At 56.5% G+C, this 22,489-nt stretch overlaps 1 protein-coding gene and 1 long non-coding RNA gene across 2 annotated transcripts; one reads left to right on the top strand and one right to left on the bottom strand.

Moving 5' to 3' along the window:
* Positions 1 to 1,115: 1,115 nt before the first annotated feature.
* Positions 1,116 to 9,793, top strand: LOC118018578. The gene is made up of 6 exons (XR_004681435.1): positions 1,116 to 1,933; positions 4,789 to 5,079; positions 6,027 to 6,122; positions 7,959 to 8,189; positions 8,474 to 8,667; positions 9,620 to 9,793. It is a non-coding gene; the product is annotated as an uncharacterized LOC118018578 (long non-coding RNA).
* Positions 9,794 to 11,347: 1,554 nt separating this feature from the next.
* MMAB (metabolism of cobalamin associated B) lies at positions 11,348 to 22,451 on the bottom strand. The gene is made up of 9 exons (XM_035017190.1): positions 22,295 to 22,451; positions 21,067 to 21,128; positions 19,736 to 19,829; positions 17,733 to 17,790; positions 15,588 to 15,660; positions 15,270 to 15,367; positions 14,839 to 14,903; positions 13,117 to 13,176; positions 11,348 to 11,696 (listed from the first exon to the last, which is right to left on the bottom strand). Exons 1-9 carry the CDS (start codon positions 22,408 to 22,410, stop codon positions 11,597 to 11,599), a joined length of 726 nt encoding a protein of 241 aa, XP_034873081.1. The 5' UTR covers positions 22,411 to 22,451; the 3' UTR covers positions 11,348 to 11,596.
* Positions 22,452 to 22,489: the final 38 nt, after the last annotated feature.

The raw sequence follows: 22,489 nt of genomic DNA, 5'->3' as shown, positions 1-22,489 counted from the left end.
CTTCCACCAAGAGAGCCAGACAGAGCACCCAGTGATGGCAGGAAAAACCTCACTGAAGATGTGACCCGCTGCTCTGACCGCAAAGAAGCCTGCAGAGGAAATCAAAACCCGAGCTTCCCAAACATCCACACTCCCACGAGGCACCAGGGAGATCCTGATTCAGCAGGTCTGGGGTGCCCAAGGTCCTGCATTCCTGACTCAGGAGTCCGCCACGGCCCGGCATTGAGACAGGTGGGGTAAGACCCTGAACTTGGCATCAAAAACTGGTTTGCATCAGCTGAGTGACTCTGGACAAGTTTCCAACTCCCTGAACCTTCTTTCCTCATCAGTACAATCGCCTCCAATACTAGTAGCCCTCCTGATGACCTCACAGACAGCTCGGGGCGGTGGGGTCACACAGACCCCAGTGTCAAGCCCAGCCCCGCCTCTCACCGGCTGCGGGAGCTCTGACCCACCTCTCCCAGCCTTGGTGTCACCTGAAAAACGAGCCTGAGTCACACCCTAAAATGTGTCTCCATGGTAATGGGACAAGTAGTGCTTCTGAGTCAAAAGAGGGGTCATCTGTGTTTAGGGAGAAGGGGGCCATAAAGGATGCGTTCCTTCATCTTCACCTGGAAAGAGGGTTTACCCTTTGGAGACAGGAAGGGAGGCAGTTGGGACGGAGGAAGCAGCCCGACCAAGGTGAGGTGGTGAGCAGTGGGAGTCACATCCCGTCTCACTGAGGGCAGGAATGGGGGCATCCTACCACAACCAGTGGTCGTCCCCCGGACCTTCGCCACGAGCAAAGCACTGCGCTCAGCCTTCTGTGCAAGTTCTTCACATTCTCCACCCTGGGACCCTGGGCACCGGAGTAGAACCAGTCCATTCTGCGGATGAAGATGTGGAGGTTCAGAGAGGTGGATTCACTTGCGTGAGACCACACAGCTAGAAAGCACCAGAGGTAGGATTCGGCCCTGGGTCTCTGTGACGACAGAGCCCCCTTCAACCACTAGCTTTGCTGCCGCAGGGAATAATCTGTGCAGGACAACCCATGTGGTCGGGAGTGTTAGTGTGGGAGAGCTGGGGAGGGTTAGAAGTCGTTGGGTGCAAGCAGAGACCGAGGGGGCTGTGGGAGAGGGGTCCCCAAGGGGGGGTAGGGGAGCCTAAATTTGAAGGCAAAGAGAGCCGGTTGGGGGGGTGGCGCATGACAGTGACGCTTTGTCCTCTTGGTACATGGCCTGCTCTGGGCACCTGTATCAAACATCAGGCTCCGTGACCTTCTCCCCAACCTGCTTGTGTCCCACCCAGGGACTCTGTGCCAGGGAGTGAGCGTCACCTGTGTGGGGCAGTGAGGGCCTGCCCTGCAGCCTGGGTGGCCTTGTCACCATGACAGATGATGCCCGTTGGACTCGGCAGTTGGTGGGTGTCCCAGCCAGGAGCCAGCCCAGGTAGCCAGATTGCCAGGGAGTTCGGGCTTGCCTCTATTCATCCGAAAATAGACACACAGGCTGCGCCAGGTGCTGGAGGCACAGCCGGGAAGAATGGGGACATCTCCCTGCCCTACAGTGCTCACTGTGAGGCTGGCGGAAGAGGTAGAACTAATCCAAGAGAGATGCCTGAGCACATACTGTGCTCACGCCTCCTAGAGCCACCCTGTTAGGATGCCCACTTCACAGCTAGGCAAACTGAGATTTGGGGACAGCAAGATGCTTGTCCAAGGCCCTAGAGTCTGTCAGTGGCAGAGCCAAGATCCGAACCCTGGTTTGCCATGCACTCTAAACCCCTGACCAAAGTTGGAGCAGGCAGAAGAGGAGTGGGAGAGCCTTCTGGACGATGCGATCAAGATTGAGCAAAGGCCCAGCAGCTGTTCTGTCCCTTTCTGCATCTGGTGCTCATCCCTGTCCCATCTCCCCTTGAGGGGACTGCTGGAAACAGAATTGCACCCACTTTGCAGGTAAGGCCCTATAACATATTTAAGGACTTGCTGAGGACCCCAGGGCTCTCGTCTGCCCGAGTCCTGGCAAAACTGGGAGAGGTGACAATCTCCGGAACAGCACCATTCCCAGCTACAGAGGTAAAAGGCTGAGTTGGATTGGGAGTGTACCTGAGCGAAAGGGGACCTGCTCTGCTGTTAGCCTGCCTCTACCTCCCCCACCAAAGCTCCCCAGGCAGAGGCAGGCTGCAGGAGTTTCGGGACCCTCCCCCACCACTTCCTTAGCTCCTCACTCCTATCGCAACAAGCGGAACCCCTCTCCTCACCAGGTGAGCCAGAGACCCAGGGAGGACAAGGTCAATGCCCAGAGCGCCTCCTTCATGCATCTGGGACCATGATCCATTTGGGATGGTGGTGTCTTCTCTAAGAAGGCCTTGCCCCTCAGCCCTCAAACCATGTTAATAATGACTGTGAACTTGCCTCTGCTTCCACAGCAATGGCCAGAGTTCCTCGGTCTTCCTTCTGGGCTGGCTGTAGCAGTGGCCCCTGGTGGACAAGCTGGGTGGCTTGTCCCGGCAGGTTCACACTGTGAAGCCATCGGGAGCGGTTTCCATCAGCTGGGGTTCTGCCTTATGGAGACCGAGAAGGGATTTATTGGCAGGTTTCGAGGATGAGAGAGCCAGAGCTGAGCCAGGGCCGTTCAGAGTCTTAGCATACGGTGGCAGAGCCTCTTCGGGACTCGGCAGGAAGGGCTCGGCCCCAGCCAGGAACCCATCCTCGTTCCGATCATGCCAATCTTCAGGGAAAGTGCAGGGAAAGAGAAAAGACTGAGCAAGGCACTGATGTCATTCTTGCATTTATCCATTCAGTAAATGTTGGGCACCTGCTGTGTGCCAAGCACTAACTAAGCACTAGGGTACGGTCGACTTTGGGAGAGCCAGACACTAACAGGAAACCCGTAAGATCATTTCTGATGTGTTGAAAACAAAACAGAGACACCCCCCCCCCCATGGAGATTGTATCCCATTGGGAAAAGTAAATCCCCCAAAGGGAATTGAGGCATGGCTATGAAGAGAAGAGGGACTGGATGAGGGAGTCCCCAAACACAGCAAATATCCACAAGAGGGTTCCTGCCGTTTTTAAGACTTCAAAAGCCTGCTCTGGTGCCCAGGGTGGTGGCAAGGATTTGGGTTCTGGAAGTAGATTAGACTTCATATCTGGTCCCAGCCACTTCCTTACGTGACCTGGGGCAAGTCACCTAACCTTTGCAAGCCTGCAAAATGAGGTTGATAATTCTTCCCACGTAGGGTTGCTGTCAGGTCCCATGAGGTCAGACATGCCCCACGCCTGGCACATAATGAGCACTCAATTTACTTCCCAGACCAAATACTCAATCACGTCCTGGGTGTGGGGTGTGGGGACACGCACGTGCAAGGTGGGTCGCTGAGCCGGGTCCTTGAGGTTGGGGGCTATTCCTGTTGACCCTCCAGCATATTCCATTACAGCTTTATTCTTTTAAGTTAGATTGTTGAGTTTAGATTTTCCTTCCTTTTTAGATTTTTTTTTTCCAGTATTCTCTACACCCAATGTGGGTTGTGAACTCACAACCCCAAGATCAAGAGTCACGTGCTCTACCGACGGAGCTAGCCGGGCGCCCCACCATTACAGCTTTAATATCATTCCCGCCTTCCTTCTTCTAGATAAGATTTACTAGGGTACGTAACTACAGAACTGCCCTTTCTTCCTTGAACCACCCCTCAAAACTCCCAGCACACGCTGAAGAAATCCTCCTCCTGAAACACCCCACATTTCCCCAGGGTGTGTGTGCTTTCGTGTTGCAACAAGACCATCTGACATTGTTCAACTACAGGCGCGCTCTTCGGGGTCTTCAGTGGGAGGTCATTGCAAACCATAAACTCAAAAATGTCCCCCGAAACAAACTGCCTCCCCTGAATGCAGCACCGCAGGGAGGGGAGCTGGATCTGGTGCCGAGCACAGCAGGAAGCAACCCCACAGGGAACCGAGAGAAGAAACAGCCAAAGGGATGTGGCTTCCAGGACACCTGCCTGCTGACAGGAGGGGGTGGGGGAGGGACGATTGTGGCAGAGGCTGGGGGTCGGCTGGGAGATGGGAGGTGTCATGCTATTTCTCACTGGTCTTAATCTTAACTTTGCGTGCTCTAATGTGAAATGTAATTACAGATTCTGAATTATGGTGGCGAGCTCATCAGGGCTGACTCATCAATTAGTCAGATTTATACGCATGTGGTTCTCGGAGATCTATGACCCTGATGTGTCACCTCGAAGCTCTGAGAAATCTGTCCTGCCCGTTCGCTGTCTTGGGGAACCGTGGGGTCGAGAGAGCCATTTTGAGGGCCGGCTGGGAGGGACAGTGTGACCACTATCAGGAAGCCTGGAGACCATACATGCCTCTGAAGTCCCCAGTCTTTGAAATCTGTGAGGGCGTTGGCCTAGGAATCCAGAGATGTCAAATACACATCGGAAACCATGCGAGGCTTCACTAATGGACTACCAGCACCTTCTGCTGCATGGGGACCCAGCCTCGAGCTCCTTCTTAACATAGCCTTCCAGGCAGCCCCTACCAATCACCGTGCATTGGCACTTCTTTCCCACCCCTGGGATCAGCCCGTCCACTATCTCCGCAGAATCATAATCGGGAAAGGAAGCTGGGTTTTGACGCAGAAGCCCCGGGTTGAGTGCTGGTTTTGCCACTTGCTCACTGTGGCACATTGGACTCATCACACTACCCGCTGGGGTGCCACTTTGTCCAGGGGAAGGTAGGGTGGTAATCCACGGTGAAAATCCACATAAGGTAATCAATGGGAATGTCCTGTGTCTATCTCAAACCCCATACAGGTTAAAGATGCAGCAACCAACAGAAGAGAAAGAAGGATGAAAAGCGGGCGCGATTACCCTCCAGGGGCAATCCTCAGTGGGGCTGTGATCAGCTTTCTTCCCTCCCCTGTTGCCCTACAACGGAAGCTAAGCATCCACGTTCAGACCGCATGGGAGCTGCGCTCCAGGCAGCCAGCCGGCTCCAACAGAACGACCAGGCGCATATTCTCCAAGGCTTCTAGACTTTGGACGGGCCCCGTGGCTTTGGCTACCAGAGGGCAGCCTCCTCTGACTCCAAACATCCCAAGAGAGGTAGATGATTTATGACAGGCATGGCAAGCAATTGTCAGCTTCTTCTCTCTTCTGCACTTAGGTTTATTACACAAGTGAGCCTCTGTCAAATCCGACCCAAATACATTGTTAAAGAAAAGGTTGGAAAACCCAGACAGACAAAAATGAAAGTTAAAACCACCCATAATCCCATGATTTGGAGGCATTATTAACACATGGAACAGATCCTTGCATATTTTTTTCCTGTGGTGTATATCCACACACCTATTTCTTTTTCAGGAATCAGGTCATTCTATACTATGCCACTGGATAACTGGGGTTTGGTTTGGTTTGGTTTTTTCTACTTAAAAGATGGATGCCTTTCCATAGTAATAAATAGATAGACACCATCCATTTCAGTAGTTTTGTGTTTCTTAGAGCCCCCATTAGCTCCCTATTGTTGGACGGAGCATCCAGTTTTTCACTGTAATGAGCAGCTCTGCCGTGAAAAAAAATCCTGCTGGCTTCACCGACGTATCTTTCCTTTGGAGAAATTCTCGGACACAGAATCGCTGGGCCGTAAGGACGCACATTTCCAGGACTTTCATATATGTTGCCAAATTGCCCTCCTGCAAGGTTGACCCTAGCTCCGATCCCCCCAGCAGCGGAGAGTCCACGTTTCTCTCTCCCCGCTGAAGCCTGCAGGTGGAGAGCCACAGGCTCAGAACTCTCTCCAGCTGCCGGGTCCTGTGGTCGGACCCCTGAGGGTCCTCAGAATCAAGTTCTTCCTCTCCCACTCGGCAACCCAAAGTTGGCCCAAGAGAGTCTGTGGCCAGGGTCCTGGTGCCACCTGGCGGGACCACCCGCAGGCCCCGACCCCCTTCCTTTCCACCTACGCGCCCCGATGCCTTTTCTCAAGGCGGGCTGCCCACACCTTGTGACGGCACAGTGAGCTTTTGAGCTATCATCAACCTTATTTTCCTCTACAGCTCCTACGGAGTTAACAGATGTACGCACGTCTGAGGCAGTCATGCGGCAAGAGACTTTGGGGCCAATCCTTCCCGTTTTGACAGTGTGTAATCGAGGTGAAGCCATAAATTTTATAAACAAGAATAAACGACCCTTAGCAACATATGTCTGTTCGACCCTTCCAAGGTGATCGTAAATAAAGGCACCTGCTTGCTGGGGGAGGGACGTGGGCGCTACGGATGGCCAGCGGTGAGGGCCGAAGGCTCTTGCCTTGGGAGCATCTGGTGGCGGATAGGTCACCCCGCCACCCCCAGGTCCTGAGTCAGCTGGACGGCTTTCTGCCGTTTATTCAATCATCCCTCCAGCCTGCCTTTGCCCTTATGCCCTCCCCTCCGCCCGCACCGAACTGGTACCTGCTTCTCACTCTGAGAGAGGTAGCTTGTAGCAGGGGCAGTAGGGTCCCCTCCCTCGGGGTTTACGATACCCTCTCCTCCAGCCCCACTTCACTGTCAGTGGCGGCGGCGGCACCAGTGTCCCAAGTCGCTGCCCCCCAGGAATCTGAAAATGGGGGTTCTTGTCCCAGCCCCGCTGCTGCCCGCAGGGAGACCTCAGGCAGCTTGAGCCACCGTGGAGACGTAAGAGCGTGCTAGAGGTAGACAGGTCCAAGTTCAAGTCTGAGTTTGGCCACCGGCTGAAGTGCTCTCTCCCTGTGCCTCAGTTTCTGTGTCTGCATCTGAAACAAAGCTACTGATATCTACCCGAGGGGGCCATGGCAGGGGGGCGAAGTATGGGCTAAATGCACACGCAATAATAGTACCACCTTCATGGGCTTTTGGAAGAATTAAACAATTGCATGTAAGGTGCTTAGCAAGATGCCTGGACACAATCTCTACTCAATTTGTGGTCATTATTAATATTTATTTCTATATTCTCTCTTGGCCTTAGTTTTCCCATCTGTAAAATGGGAGCAGTGATCTCTGCGCTCCCTTCCGGCTCTCTTTGCTCTGCCACTGAGTACTTGGGCAGCATGGTGTCCCTGGAGCCAGGGCCCCTGGTCTGACTGGGACCAGCCCCCCTGGAGGCCACCTGTGTCCCCCAGCCTCAGCAAGTCCAAACCAACTGGGGGTGCTGCTTAGTGGTCTTCTGAGCTTTACCCAGGCCTGAGCTACTTGAAAGTGCTTTGAAAAGGAGAAGACACAACTCAACAATAGCTACATTTTTTTTTTTTTTCTTGAGCAGCTCCCTTGTGCCAAGCCCGTGGGTTTATTCCCCGAACCCTTGGAAGCTGAATCACGAGCCCCAGTCATAAAAGATAAAGACTGAGGCTCAGCGAGGTCAAACAATTTACTCAGGGTGGTTCAGCCAGGAAGCGGCAGGGCTGGAACTTGAATTCAAGTCATAACAACAACAACTATAAAAACAGTTAACTTGGGGGACCTGGTGGCTCAGTCAGTTGAGCGTCTGCCTCTTGATTCAGGCTCAGGTCGAGATCTCAGGGTCGTGAGATGGAGCCCCATATTGGGCTCCGCCCTCAGCATGGAGTCTGGTTGAGGATTCTCTCTCCCTCTCCCTCTGCCCCTCCCACTCGTGCTCTCTCTCTCTCTCTCATAAGTAAATCTTAAAAAAAAAAACCAAAACAATTAACTTGCCAGGGGCCATGCTAAGTCCTTTAAAAAAAAAAAAGATTACTTATTTTAGAAAAAGAGAGCATGGAGGGGCAGGGGCAGAGGGAGAGAGAGAATCTCAAGCAGTCTCCACGCTGAGCACGCAGCCTGACGTGGGGTTCCATCTCACGACCCTGAGATCTTGACCTGAGCCAAAACCAAGAGTCGGACGCTTAACCGACTGAGCCCCCCAGGCGCACCTAAGTCCTTTTAAGTACTGCCTTATGTTGACCTCTCTTAATGGCCTCTATCTATGGGGTATATATTATCGTCCTTCCTGTTTCACAGATGAAGAAGCGAGTCTGAGAAAGATGGAGTGACCCACCCAGAATCATGAAGCTAGGAAGTTTCAGAGCTGGTCTTGAAACCGAGTCTGCCTGGCTGATGCCCAGCTATGTCGGGCTGTTGTTCACTGCCCTTCCACGGTCGGGAGCGTCAGAGGCCATCCAGCAGCCTCCCCGGCCAGGCCTGAATGCTGCTTCTCAGGCTGCAAGGCTGGAGCTCTGCGGGACTGCACAGGTTATTTTAAAGTGGGGATTCTTGGGGCATCTGGGTGGCTCAGCTGTTAAGTGTCTGCCTTCGGCTTGGGTCATGATTCCGGGGTCCTGGGATAGAGCCCCGCATCGGGCTCCCTGCTCAGCGGGGAGTCTGCTTCTCCCTCTCCCTCTGCTTGTGCTCTGTCAAATGAATAAAAATCTTAAAAAAAAAAAAAAAAGTGGGGATTCTTACTTGGGCTTCCGTGGACTTCCTCTAATTGTACGCATCCTGTGAACATGTGTGTGTGCACGCATCTGTCTCGGGAGAGTATGCACGTAGCCTCCATCAGAAGCGTCTCAAGGACGCTCCACTTCTGTGGAGTACGAGAGAACATGAGGGACATCCCCACGGCCTCAGGTGTCCCCAACCTAGCTGTCCCCTGCCTCTGCTCGGGCTCAAGCATGGCCTTCCACGAGGGACTCCCAGAGAAGGAGACTGCACGCCCACTCGGGCTGCAAAGGTGAGTGATCTCAGTAAGCAAGACTGGGCCAGCCTGGGTCCAGGATTGCCAGGGAGACTGCCGAGCCCCGGCGAAGGCAGGCAGGGATGAGCCACAAATCCTTCCAGGTACTGATTTATGTAGCATTCACGCGGAATTTATTATACAAGGGATTTTATTCAATTAAACTTGAAGTGTGTCTGGATTCTTAAAGGTTCAGTAGTGATAACTGGGACAGAGCGATCATAAAACTGGATGGGCTGTCGGGGGAAGGTGTCGGGGAGGAGGCGAGGGTGACATTGCAGCTGACGGGGGATTCGGAACCGGGACGTTTGTCATTGGGATGTGTTACAAGTTCGGGCTGAGAAAATTACTCGGTGAGAAATGCACATTAACAATAGCCAGGAGATAGCAGTTAAGGGAAACCAGGTTGAGAAATGAGACAGCAGAATCTATTAGCATCTGACATTGTTCTCGGTGGCCCAGGTCGTGATTAAAATGGCTGTCAAAGGGCGGTGGGGGCGGGGGAGTCGCAAGGCCCCCTCCCGGGCCCACACCTTGGTGCTGACTCCCTGAGACAGGGAAGGGGCTTCCCCCGAGCCTCGGTTTTCTCCCCTGCAGAGAGTGGCTGTTTTGGGGTTGCTGTGAGGTTTGAACGAGAATGATGTCCGTGGTGCCCCAGGATCGGGGCCTGGCACGTGGTTTAAACCCCTCCCCGGTGCTGGCTGGAGTGATGATTATGTGCGGCTCTCTCCCCTGCTATCCAACCACCAGCTGCTCTCTGCAGGGGCACTAAATGTGTCCCGAGGGCTGGGCAGGGCTGGGGGGAGGCAGGCGAGCCCGCGTAGGGGAGCGCCCAAACCCCCAGGAATCAAGGTAAATACAACTTTCACGTGCTATTTTAAAGGATCAAAACTATAGAAAAGACCTATGATCAATGAGGAATCACAAGTTTTTTAATTTTAATTTTCAGGTAATCTCTCTGCCCAACGGGGCTCAAACTTCCAACCCCGCGATCAAGAGTCGCACGCTCCTCCGACTGGGCCAGCCAGGCGCCCGGAGGTATGGGAATTTTAAGTAAAACCTGCCCGCTGTTTCTTTCCCGGCCCCGCCCTAGTGTGCAAGGGGGCTGTCCCTTGTGCGCATTGACAGCAGTGTGCAAACAGATCGGGCACCGCGGGCTTTGTACTTCGTCGTGTGTTTTGACGGCGGAGCGTTGCGTTAACGTTCCCCGCTAGGTTCCAGACATGGGAGGCTGTTCCGGCGAGTGCACGCGTGCACGCAGGGGCACGCAGGTCTCCTTTTGCTTCGGGCTCCACTGTGGCTCTGTGAGGCCCTGCGGACGGGCCAGCTCCTAACCAGTCCGTCGTCCGGGCCTGCAGAGCAGGCCTGCTGCTTTCCCCAGGCTGGCCACACCGGCGGCCCCTGCACCCCGGCCTGTGCGGGGGGGGCGGGGGGGGCGGGGGGCGGGGGGGATGTCTGCCCGCCCTCGGGAGGCGGTGGCTGAGGCGGGGCCTGGGGACCCGGAGAGAACAGAGCGAAGGTCAGGTCCGCGCCGGCCGCTCCCAGCAGGGGCAGGGGGGCCGGGATTTGGCAAGAGGCCAACTGCTTTGTTCCGAAGCCTCACTGGATGCTGTCTTTACTCAAAGCGCTCCTCTCGTCCTTTGTAGGGCGTCTGACCACGGCCAGGAGCAAGGGGCTGTCGTTTCCCTATCTACGTCCTGCTCTTTGCAGGAAGATCCGGAGTGAGTGGACCGGGTCCCTGCGAGCTCCCGGGGCGAGCGCCTCCCTGGCCCGGCCTGAGTGCTGAGCCCCTCGGTCCGCACTCCGCTCTGCTCACTGGCCCCGGGCGCCTGCCGAGGCCCAGACCTGGCGCTAACCACTGGGGGGGCCTTCGCCTTCCCCCGCGCACCGGCACCCCGGCCCACCGGGAACCGAGGGACCGACCCAGCAGGATGCCATGCACCTGTTTCTTCGGCAAAACTCGCCGGCACGGCGGTGACAGTGAGAGCCCAAGTCTGCACGTGACCGATGGTTGTCGCCGTCGCGGAGCCGCTGGCTAGGACAGCCAGGGTGAGCAGGCTCCCCGAGCCGAGCTGGGGCCTGGCGCTGAGCAGGAGCTGGGTGACCGAGTGAGTGCTGCACGGAGTCCGCCAGTCATCTGGGCCCTGACAGGTCGTGAGAGCCTGCCCTTCCTGAGTCATTTCCTGCAATTAGCGGCGTGCAGTCTCCACATTCTCGGCCACCTCCCTGCCCTGCATAAATATCCCCTTCCCAAGGACACAGCTGACCCTGGCAGGGTGGTTTGGGGGGGGGGCAGGGGTGACAAGAGAAATAAAACACAGCCGTGGCACAGATCTCAGAGGCCGAGACCAGCAGAGAAAGAAGTCCTCCTCTGAGCCATGCTGTGCTCTCCCCAGGGTCTCCACCCCTCGCCCCTCGCCCCTCAGCCCCCTGCCCCCCACCGCGGGAGGAAGGCTCCCCGCCGGGAGTGGGGGGTCTCTGGGCTGCACTCCTGCCATGCACACCTCGTGTGTCTGCAGCTGTCCTTCCCCTTTATAAACGTGACACTTACAGCCCGTGGCATGGCTCAACCACAGTTCCACCTCCAGGGGCCTCTGGTACAGCTCCAAATCCTTACGCCCCCCGAGCCCGCAGTGGAAGGGCTCTCTCAACACACGCACGCATGCGTGCACACAGCTCGAGCTTTTCCCACTTTTATTGTTCTTCTACGTGGCTCTTCCTTGCACAGCAATCACTTTACCTTGTTTTCTGCAATACCGAGTTCATTCGTTCCCACTTCCTCCACGACCCCGGAGAGCCTAGGGGAGCGGGCAGGAGTCTCGCCCAGCGCCCCTGGCTGAGATCTTCAGCAATCAGGACAGGAAGGACAAACTCTTCACCTCCGAGGGGTCTGCCAATCTCCCCCTTTGCATTATTTCCACGTGCCTCAGGCTCGCTCCGACGGGTCATTTTTCTTGTATATTTTTTCCTGATTCCCCTCCTTCATGGCCGTGTATCTGGCTAACGTGAAGAGATAGTCGCTGAGTCTGGAGGGGCAGACAGAAGTCAACGGGATGATTTGAAATAAGAGATCAATGCTAACCGGGTCCTTCCCATATTAGCCTTCAAGGAGGAAATATAAATCACATGCCCTAGGAGCACTGGGCGGGACAGTGGGTGCTCAGCCAACTTGGGCTTGATGGATGGCCCTCCAGGCCATTTTCTGTGACTCCGGCGCCAGGGCTCAGGCAGTTCCTGCTGCATGAGGCCGCTATCTGCACCTGGCCTCACAGGGCTGATGGCTTTGGGCCCCTCCTGGGCTGCTTTCTGCACCTTCCAGTGGCCGGGATTGAGACACCCAAAACTGAAACACCCAGCCTGCCCTTAGGGTGGCTGCAGTGAGTTCAGGAAGCCGCCTACCTCTCAACTGTCCCCCACTTTTCCTTGTTTTCATGCTGAGCACTGACCACCACCCTCCTCCACCTCTCCCAGCCCCAATCCTACTCTCTGAGGCCAGCCCCATGCCAGGTCCTGCTGGAACCTTCCCTGACCCACGCCCCCACTGGGATCGAGCCTCCCTCCTCCTAATGCCTGGCTGTCTCTCTGGGGACAGGGGTTGGGGGCAGCGGAAGACATTCTGCTCTGGGCGTCCCCCATTCCTGGGGGGTGATGACATCCTTGTATCTCATCTGCTCAGTGCCACCTTCCTTGCTGAGGGAACGAACTGGCCCGGCCCACACAACACTACGGGACTATAATGTTCCCCAAAGGTCACTGCTATGAGAATGAATAGAACCTTCCTCACTCCCTTTGGGCCCACCCACCTCCCAGGAAGAATGGAACTGGTCAGGTCACATCCCAGTGGGAAGAGTGACCACAGCGAGTGGCCAGACCCAGGCTGTGAAGTCACTTTCTAGACACCCAGGACAGCTCCCAGGGGCCCCTGGGTTCTCAGCCTGCCCCCGGGCCCTGACCTTGCCCACACTGGGACTGCATGAGCCAAGGCTGCAACAGAATCCAGTGGAGCCTCCCCGGGGCCAGCCCAGCTCACTGGGTCCTGCTCGGGGCCCTGGGCTCCAATGGTCCTGAGCTGGCTTGGCCCGGCTATCTCTTCTCAGTTCACATGGCCCCGGGGCCTTGCAGGGACAGGCTGAAAGATCCCTGCCTGAGCTCCCTGGTCCCTCAAACCTGAAACGGGTCCCTTGGTACACACTGTCCCTTTGTTTTTATGTTTTGTGCCACCAGTTTTTATAACAGCCTCTCCCAGTGAGACCTTCACCTCCCCAGGGACAGGGACGGTCCCTGCCTTGTTCTCAGCAGCGTCCCTGCACTGGCTCAGCACCGGGCACGCCACAGACCCTCCATGGGTGTGAAAGGAGTGAAGGAGTGTGCGGGGCCCCTGGCCTTATTGTTATTATCGGCCTAGTTTTTCAGAGGCCTGGGACTCCCCGAATTCCATCTGAGTACCTGTTCAAGAACTTGGCCACGTTAGCGTCCGTCTCACCCATCTGGACAAGAGGCACCACGCTGGAAGGAGAGGAAACCACATCACGTACATTCCGGGGGCCCCAGGGCTGTGTCCCACACCAGCACCTCCAGAGTCCGAAGCAGCTCCTTGCCAGTCTGGCTGCAGACGTTCCAGACAGTGGACTGCTGTCTGCCCTCGCTGGGCCCCTCCTGCGTGTCCCCTCTGCCGCAGAATACTTGCTGGGAGGTGCTCCCCCTCAAACCGAGGCTCTGGGTTTGTGGCCCCTGCCCAAGGGGCTTTTTCATCCCACAGGCACGTCTCCACCTCCCTGTCCGGTACTGAGGACCCGTCCTCCGCTCAACTAAGCCCCATCGTTGGGCCTTTGGGTTTCTCCAATGTTTGCTATTATGAGCATTGCCGAGGTGGATGGTTTTGTACGAGTGACCAATTTGTTGAGGCTACAGTTCTGTTACCCAGGATCTCTCTGGCAAACCACTTGATGAGCTTTTGAAAGCTTTATGATGTGGGGCTGTGGACAGAGCTCAGGGTTGGACTCTGCTCGGGACCAGCTGGCTGCCCGCCCTGGCCAGGATGTCACCTCTCAGAGCTCCCATTTCCTGGCTCCCTATGTTGGAGGCTGCCACCTCCTCTCTGCCAAGGTTATCATGAGGCATCAATGGAAGAAGGAATAGGAAGTGCCCAGCGCAGCCCTGCCAACTGTATCCAAGTGGTGCTTTACTTCCACTTCTCTGTAAAGCCGCTGGCAGCTGGTCTCTGAGTGCAGATGGAGGCTTTGCAGTGAGCTCTTTTAAAGTTTCTCTGAAAAGGCTATCGGAGCTTTTGGGGGCCCCTCCCCTCCCTGACTCCATGTCGGACGTGTCGGCACAGCGGCTGGCTGGTCTGTGGAGGGCCTCCCCCCTGGGCCCCCCACAGCCATGGGGGCTCCTCTGGGCCCTTCTCTACCCAGCAGCCAGCAGGGTCCCTTCGTGCCACCCGATCCATGGCTTCCCGTGGCTCTCAGGACAGAGGGAGACCCCTCTGCGCCTACAAGGCTCTGCCCGGCCTCTGGCCTCATCGTGCCCCACACCCTCTCACTCTGGATCCAGACACTCGGCCTCCTCAGTGTCCGTCCCGTGCAGGGCCACCTCTGCCCCTGCTGTCCCCTCACCCTGCACACTGTCCCACCCTGCCCCCCAAGCCTTCAACTCCTGGCTCCCACAGCGTGACCCTCCCTGTGCCCACAGCACGTGCCCCACAGCCCCTGCCCACGGTGTGGGGTCCTCCCCTCACCTCGGCCCAGCTCCGACCGCCCCGCTTACATCGACCCCCAGGAACGCGGAGCCAGGGCATAGGGGAGGAGAGAGCGTCACCGAATAGCCTTTTGACTTCAATGCCTCATGAGTAGTGGAATTATCAATAACCAGCTAAACCCACCAGGGCCTCCTCCTGGCCTCCTACCCTGTTCACCCATAAGCTTCTGTTTCTCTAGAAGCTCTGCTCTTGATGTGGTGACCTCATCTGTCATTCGTGGGCTCCCAGGTCACTGTCTCCCCTCGGCAACGCAGGGCTCTGAGGACAGAGACCTGGTCTGGCTGGTGGCCGCCTAGTAGTGAAGGTGGCAGGTGGAGGTCTGTTGATGGCGGGCCAGCCGTATGGAGCCGAACCCCCGGGCATACCTGCTGCTCTGACCGGCCCCCCACCCTCTCCCTCGGCCCCCTTACCGTCTCTCTGCTCGGCGGCACACAGCCCGACAGACGTGCAGCGCGGAGCTGCCCTTGCCTCCGGACTGGAAGGAGAGAGTGGGTGTTGGCTGGAGCGGGGGGAGCAGGGGGAGCGGGCGGCGTCGGGGAGGGGGGCAGGCATGCCCACGGCAGACAGATGGGCCAACAGGTACATAGGGCCCCGCACCCCAATGGGCAGTGTTCTGCTTCCAGGGGCCCTGCAGGGGCGTACCTGCTGGGCAACCCCCTCCAAAGGCAAAGTGGGCAGGGCTGGGGCAGAGACTGGTGAGGATCTGGAGGGGACTTGGGAAGCTGGGGGACAGCTTCTGTCACTGACAAAAATTAAAAGAGGGGACTTAGTCAATGCTTGTATGTTTCTGTGACTACGCCTGGCCGGCAGCACCCCCCAGGTGAGACCCCTCAGTACCCACCGGCAGAATAAAGGCCGTGAGCGGGGGTAACTGGCTGGAATACTTGTCGATCCACTGCTCCAGCTCCAGGATGGGCCCTGCCTCGAATGCGGCATGTCCTGAGGGGTGGGGAAGCAGGACACGACCGTGAGACCCACGGCCCGCCAGACCAAGGAAACCACCCCTGTGTCCCTTCTGCCCAGGGGCTCTACAAACCCCTCCCATGGACTCAGGAGGTCCTTCCTTCTCAGGGTCTAGGGGCCAGGCTGCCAGGGGAACCCAGGTAACACCCAGGACGGAGCCCCACCCCCTTGGGCCCTCCAAGCACAGAGAGATTACTTAAGTGAGCCTCCCTGGCCGAGGAACGCGGTGTCGCCAGGGCAGAGCCGACATCCTGCAGCGAGCACTGGATCTGGGGAAGCGACAGAAGGCGAGAATGAAGATCCACTCGTGGCCCGCCAAGCGGAGATGACAGGACTCCTTGCGCAGAGGGGCTACCGGATGCCAGCAAGGCGCGCAGGGTCTGGCCTGACGGGGACTATCCGATCCTTCGGCTAGCCGGCCCTCCGAGGCTAACGCATTAACAAAGTCGGGTGAACCTTCCGCACATCTGCCTTGGACGCCAGCTCTGCTGAGAGGGGCCCTGGGTCCCTCGGGGATATCTGGGTCAGCCCGACGAGGAGCGACAAGCGCCCAGTGATGGCCCAGTGATGGTCTTCTCACCCGGTCTTCATCTCCCTGGGGCCTGGGCCCCATGACGTTTTTCCTTTTCTCTAAACTGACAGCTTTGGTTTTCTGACCTAGAACAGCTCGGCCAAGACCCCAAACGTGACAGTGCTTTCTAAACCATGAAGGACAAGTATCTGTGAGAACGGGGTCAGCCCTGCGTGACAAACACCCCACCGGGCCTGGGCCAGTGACGCCCGCAAACACAGCCTCGGACACTGCGCGTAGCCAGAGGGGGGCCGTGGGGCAGGTGGGGGTCTGCGGCCTCGGTGAAGAGGGTCACTGTGACAGCACGCCAGGAGCAGGACACAGGGGAGCCCACCCAGCAGCGGCCCGGAACCCTCCGTGGGCTGCCACTTGGGTGAGTTCCTCGAGCGCCTGGTGTCTCTGGGGCTTCCGGTGGGAGGCGGAGCAATAGCACCCCGGGGCTGGCCCCCTGCAGCGTCTGCCCCCAGGACTGGAGGGAGCCGGCACCGGCCTGGGAATCGGACCCCAGCTCCGCTGATTCCCAGCCAGGGAGCCTTGGGCAAGCAGCCCTTTTCAGGGTCTCGGTTTGGCCCCATGCCACGTGGACGCGGACCTCCAGGCACGGGCTTCTGTGAGGACAGCAGGGCCCGGGCGGCCTGGCGCTCTCCCAGACGCCCAGCGAGCAGGGCCCTGGTGGGGCTCCCGGGTGAGAAAGTCACGGTCCGCACCCTCGGGGGGCCCAGGCCAGTGGGGAGAGACAGAAGGATCAGACCATCTGACACTCTTTGTGGTGCCCGCGGGAAGCCAGAGGGCCAGCCCAGGCCCCGGAGCAGGTGACGTCGAAGCTGTGACCCACAGGACAGGAGCCTCAAGCACAGGTCGGCTCATCACATCACTGGCACCCCTCCCCAGCCTTTTCCCTCCGCAAACTCCGCTCAGAGATGAGCACAAGATCTAGAAATGACCAGTCCTCCACCGTGGGTATGAACAGTCCTCCACCGTGAGGCTGCAAGCCATCCTCCAGTGCACAGAAGGTGCCTCGTTCACAGAATGTTCTGGCAGTTGAAGCCTCCCATCCTTCTGCAGCCCCCTCACTGCCCTCTGTCTGCTCCCAGGAGCCTAAGTGGGCTCCGGCCTGGCCTGGAGGACTGAAGCGGGCAGGGCTGACCCTGCAGGGAGCGGCTTCCAGTCTCAGGTCACCCAGTAGACTGTAACCTTGTCCTGTGCATTCTAGGGGGCATGCCTGTCTCCACTGTTGAAGTCCCGTCTGTGGGTCAGAGCCTCCAGGCTTCCTACGGAGCAGAACACGAATACTAATGACCACAAAGTCCGCTGGCTGAGGGCTTACCGAAGCGGGCCTTCCCGGCTTTCTCCACCCCGGGGCTGCTGACGTTCGGGCCCGAGGCATTCTCTCGTGTGGGGCTGTCCTGTGCATGGTAGGACGTTGGCCTTTGCCACCCAGATGCCGGTAGCGCCCCGCCTCCATGTGTAACAACCAAAAATAACACCAGACATTGCCGAGTGTCCCCTGGGAGGGGCCAGAATCGCCCTGGGTCAAGTCCACTGCACTTTACACTCCCCCCGTCCCCCCGGGTGCTGTATCACCCCTTGCCTGGGAGGGAGGATGATGTGTGTCCCCATTTGGCAGGTGGAGAAACTGAGGCTCCCGGAGAAAGAGTGACTAGCCCCAGGTGGCACAGAGAGGAAGAGACGGTCAGATGGCAAATGCAGTGACAACCACCCGGCCACACGGACAAATATCCCAGCGTGGGGCCCAACACTGCTACTCACTTTCCGAAGCTCTTCAGCAAATGGGTGGCCTTTTTCTGCAATGAATTCCAAAGCAAACCTATGAGGAAAAAGAAAAGAATCTGCCTCTAACATGACGTGCCTGGGCCCTGCCCTTACATGAGGCAGCAGGTCCGCTGGGTGCAGGTCCTTTAGCTAATGCAGCTCTAACACACGCGGTCTTATTTTTCTTGGGGACGAGAAGAATGTCAGACCCTTTCATTTGGTTATCGGGTGTGTGTTGCTCAAAATGCCTTTTCTTATACTCATTACTGATCCAGTCGACGCTTCTTTTTTCAATGCCTGGTCTGGCCCGGTCCAGGCAGTTCAGCATGAGTGCTAGGGACACAGGCTGTGTTCAGCAGGACAGGGAGGTGGGAATCGGGTATCACGTGACTGAATTTGACGTTGCAAACTGAGGTTAGTGCTCTGGAGGAAAGGGCCGGGGTCCCGAGAACCTTGGCCTTGGCTGGGGTTCAGGGAGGGCTTCCTGGAGGAAGTGGTGCTGGAGGTGGGTCTTTGAAGGCTGAGTAGGAGTTCCCTGGGAAGGCAGGTGGGACAAGGAAAGCCAAGCACCCCAGGTGCAGGTCAGGACCCTGGCTCCTGCCTCCCTCCAAACTCTGCTCCCTCTCTCTGCACCAGGCAGGGTCCTGGCAGGGAAGAGTCAGTGGCGCATTCACAGGGTTCCTAGAGGAAAGTCTGGTGAGGGGACGATGAACAGAGTGTGGGAAGAGTTCTGGAAACTGACAATGGATGGCAAAGATTAGCAAAAGCAGGGGCCTGAACAGGGGGGGCGGTCAAGGGAGGGTCAAAGGCACTACCACCCCAGGAGAGCTGGAACCTTGCGGGGGCCACTGCCCGGAGCCATGCAGCCGGCTGGGCGAGAGTCACTGGGGAGCAGGGGCAGAAATGCTCCCACACCTGTCTCCACCAAGTTCCGTCTCCTGCTGGTGCCTCCCATCGGCTGGACCCACCCAGAAGCCAGAGGACAAGGGGACTGGGGTGGGGAGGGTGAAAGCGTCACCACGTGATGTAGGCTACCTCCTGGGCAGACCAGAGAAGACAAGGGTGGAGAACGGCCTCAAAAGGGCCAATGAAGAACCACCAGTGCACCTTCGTAGTTCATCTTGCAGTCAGAACTAAACAGACAAACGTGTCATTTGTCATCTAGTGTGGGACAACTCTGCAGGCCGGACACCATCTGCCCTGAGCACAGCAGTATCCCCCTGCCTGGCACAAAGTACGTGCTCAGGAATATCGGCACCGAGGACGTCCCCATGACGCAGGCCAGGTGTCAGCCCCTCCTCGGAGCTTGCTCCATCAGGCCCCCACCGCCTGTAGATGCCCTCTAGTGTCTGTCTGCTCCCCGGCCCCCTCGGACTGTGGGCTCCACGGAGCATGTGGGCTGGGGCACCCTGCTGAGCCGCGCCTGGCACATGGAGGTGCTTGGTCACGATCTGACAAAGAATCCACAACTGAGATGCCCCCCGTCTCCTGCCCACACGGACTGGGGGCTCACGGCTTACTGATTTGCTCATCCTAAACAGCCGATGCCCACCTCACCTTCCTTCCCCTCTGCCCATTTCATCCTGTGCCTCACCTCCCACCTTCACACAGAGACCAAAGCGTCTGCCTTCTCTACTCCGCTGGCAGACCCTCTGACCCTCTGCACCTGCCATTATCTGGCCCGAGTATCTCACCTAGACAGGCCTGTCACTGAGAAGCGTACTCGCCTGGAGGGTGGGGGAGTCAGGGACGGAGGGGCCGGCAGCTTCACATGCATGGGACGGATGCCAGGCAGGGGCAGGCAGGGCAGGAACGGAAAGGAGCCTGCAGCCCGGGAGCCTTGTGGAACTGACCCCAAGCCCCTGCACTGCCAGGCCAAGGCGGGTTCCTCGAGCATTGGCAGCCCGGGGGACCAGCCAGCACTCTCGAGAGCTACACGTAAACTACACTGACTGATGCCAATTCAAACTCAACCTCAAGGCTAATCCCGTCTGCCTTACCCAATGGCTGAACTTAATTCATCCGTAGTTCCCACGGCTTCAAACACTTGGTCATCTTTAGGTCTCCTTTCTCCAGTGAAGGTGCTAGAAAACCCTGTGAAAAAATGTTTAGCCACTCAAGTTGAGATTTTTTTTTTTTATTTTCCTGATATGCTCTTTTTAAAAAACTTTCCACCTGAAGTAGAACATATACACAGAAAAATGCTCAAATCGTAAGTGTACAAGCTGGGGGCGCCTGGGGGGCTCAGTCGGTTAAGTGTCTGACTTCAGCTCAGGTCATGATCCCAGGGTCCTGGGATCGAGCCCCGCGTCAGGCTCCCCGCTCAGCGTGGAGTCTGCTTGAAATTCTCTCTCTCCCTCTGCCCCTCCCCCCACTCGGGCTCTTTCTCTCTCTCAAATAAATAAAATGTTAAAAAAAAATTAAGTGTACATGTTGATGAATTGCCACCACCTCAATATACCTGTGATCACCCAGATCAATAACTAGAATCTGATCCGCATCCCTGAAGCCCCCATGTACCCCCTTTCAGTTGCTACTCCTAAGGGTAACCACGACCCTCACTTCTTTCCTGATATGCTTTTATTTTAAGCCTCAAAATCACGGACTCACCATCCTGCTAAAGAAATAAGACATGGAGGTACATACTATGTATACATTATAATTATATTTCACGTAAAATCGAAGTTCTCTGTATCTCTGCCTAGGTCACAATTTGCCACCGTTCTCCCCTAACCACAGAGAAAGAGCAAATCTGCTCCCCACAGCCGGGAGCTGGCCTGGCGCTCACAGGTGGGCTGTGGTGTTCTCCTGCTGGAACTCGAACGAATTCACAGAACACCATCTGACGGCCCCATTCGGACTGTGACACATCAAGACCAAAACAAGAGCCTCCATAATCACGTCTGAGCCCAGAACACTGTCCAAACTGTAACAATGACCAAACACCCCCATTTTCTGGCCAAGGCGAGGGACTGCTGCTCAGTCGTTAAAGCGTCTGCCTTCAGTTCAGGTCATGATCCCAGGGTCCTGGGATAGAGCCCCGCATCGGGCTCCCTGCTCAGCGGGAAGCCTGCTTCTCCCTCTCCCACTCCCCCTGCTTGTGTTCCCTTTCTCGCTGTGTCTCTGTCAAATAAATAAAAAAAATCTTTAAAAATATATATATATATTTGAAAAACACACACACATATATATATGTCTTAGACCTCTTTCATTTCACATATTTGATATTTATTGAGATTTACATAATTTTTAATGACTGAACAATTTGGCAGAACTTTAAGATGGAGTTGACTATCTTTTTTTTTTTTTGCATGTTTCACCCGCCCCCTACCTTTATCTCCTGTTTTGGTGTATATCTTGGGGATCTTGGGTGTCTTCAAGGAAGACTGTGGCCTGATGAGAAATAGACATCAAGACGTGGTGAGTGGGGATGGCTTCCCCAGTGTGACACCTCCCTCAGTGGTCACAGCTTGCTGCTTGTAGCCTGAGGGACAGCACCAGCATCTGCCGGCATCTCTGCTGACATCATTCCCCTCCTTTTCTTCCTAATGCAGCCCTTTGGGGGCAAGTTCTATGTCTTGCCCACATCCATATCTGCAGAGTAGCTCATGCTCAATAAATATTCACGGAAAGAGTTTACTGATCACTTTCCATAGTCTCTGCACTGTGCTAACTGGATTGCTGGCATTCTCCTGGAATCACCCCTGGAATCTTCCCACAGCCCCAAAGAGAGGAACTATCTATGACCTTCATTTTACTGTTGAGAAAACTGGAGCTCACAGGATGACACCTGCCTTCCCAGGTCACCCAGGAAGGAAGACATACGGCTGGGATTCATGCCCAAGACTACCTTACTCCCCCCCCCAAACTCTTACTTCCACCCTTACTTCTACCCACCCAAACTCTTATCCTCTATTCCGCCAAGTCCAGGCTTCTCGGAGAGAAAGCAATCTGGGCCACTTCCATTCTATGAAGCTTCAGGTATACTCAGGAATGATGAACTGCTAAAACAGAGTCGAATTCTGGCATTTTCAAATTGCAACATAACACCTTTAATACAGGCTTCGACACTAAAACATGGCCTTAGGAAGTTATTCAAAACGTTCAATTACTGGATCTATGAAATTTATCGATCCATTATTAATTCTGCAGGTTCTGAGGTCCAGGAATGGGGTGCAAGTTTAAAGGTCTATGATGACAGCCATCTTCAGATCGTTGGTGTATCTCTGTGTCTTAAGGTATGAACTGCCTGGGAAATACGTCAAAATCTGAACTGAGGCCCCCACCTGACCGTGAGGCCCCGCAAGATGGCCCTCCCGGCCCCCGTGGGACATGTCCTGCCCTGACCGCTGACAGCTGGGCTTCCTTCGGACTTGGGCAAAGAAATGTTGGTCTCTGGCTTCCACGGTGCCCACGGTGCCCACGTGACCACTTAGGACCAAGAGAGGACGTCACCCGGCGGTTGCTACGGTGACCTCACAGCGCTGTGACGTCATCATAGCGACGACCCCACAATTTTGCGGCAGGTATCCGAGTTACCCTCCCAGCCAGGCACTCACCCGTCCCCGTCTTTCACGCCCTGCGGGCGGTGGCTCTGGAAACGGGGACACAGTAGCCTACCGGCGCCGACACCGCCGCGCAGGCCAAGGCGGCCTCCCAGGCCCCACACAGCCATGCGCCAGGCAGCTCGTCGGGGGCTGACCCCGCCAGGCTCCCGTCCAGGTCCCGGAGTGACTCCACCTACCCCCGGCCGC

This window comes from Mirounga leonina, unplaced genomic scaffold (genome assembly GCF_011800145.1).
Source record: "Mirounga leonina isolate KUSES-001 unplaced genomic scaffold, KU_Mleo_1.0 Mir_171, whole genome shotgun sequence".
Taxonomy (NCBI): domain Eukaryota; kingdom Metazoa; phylum Chordata; class Mammalia; order Carnivora; family Phocidae; genus Mirounga; species Mirounga leonina.
This window is presented reverse-complemented; position numbering and strand designations above follow the sequence as displayed.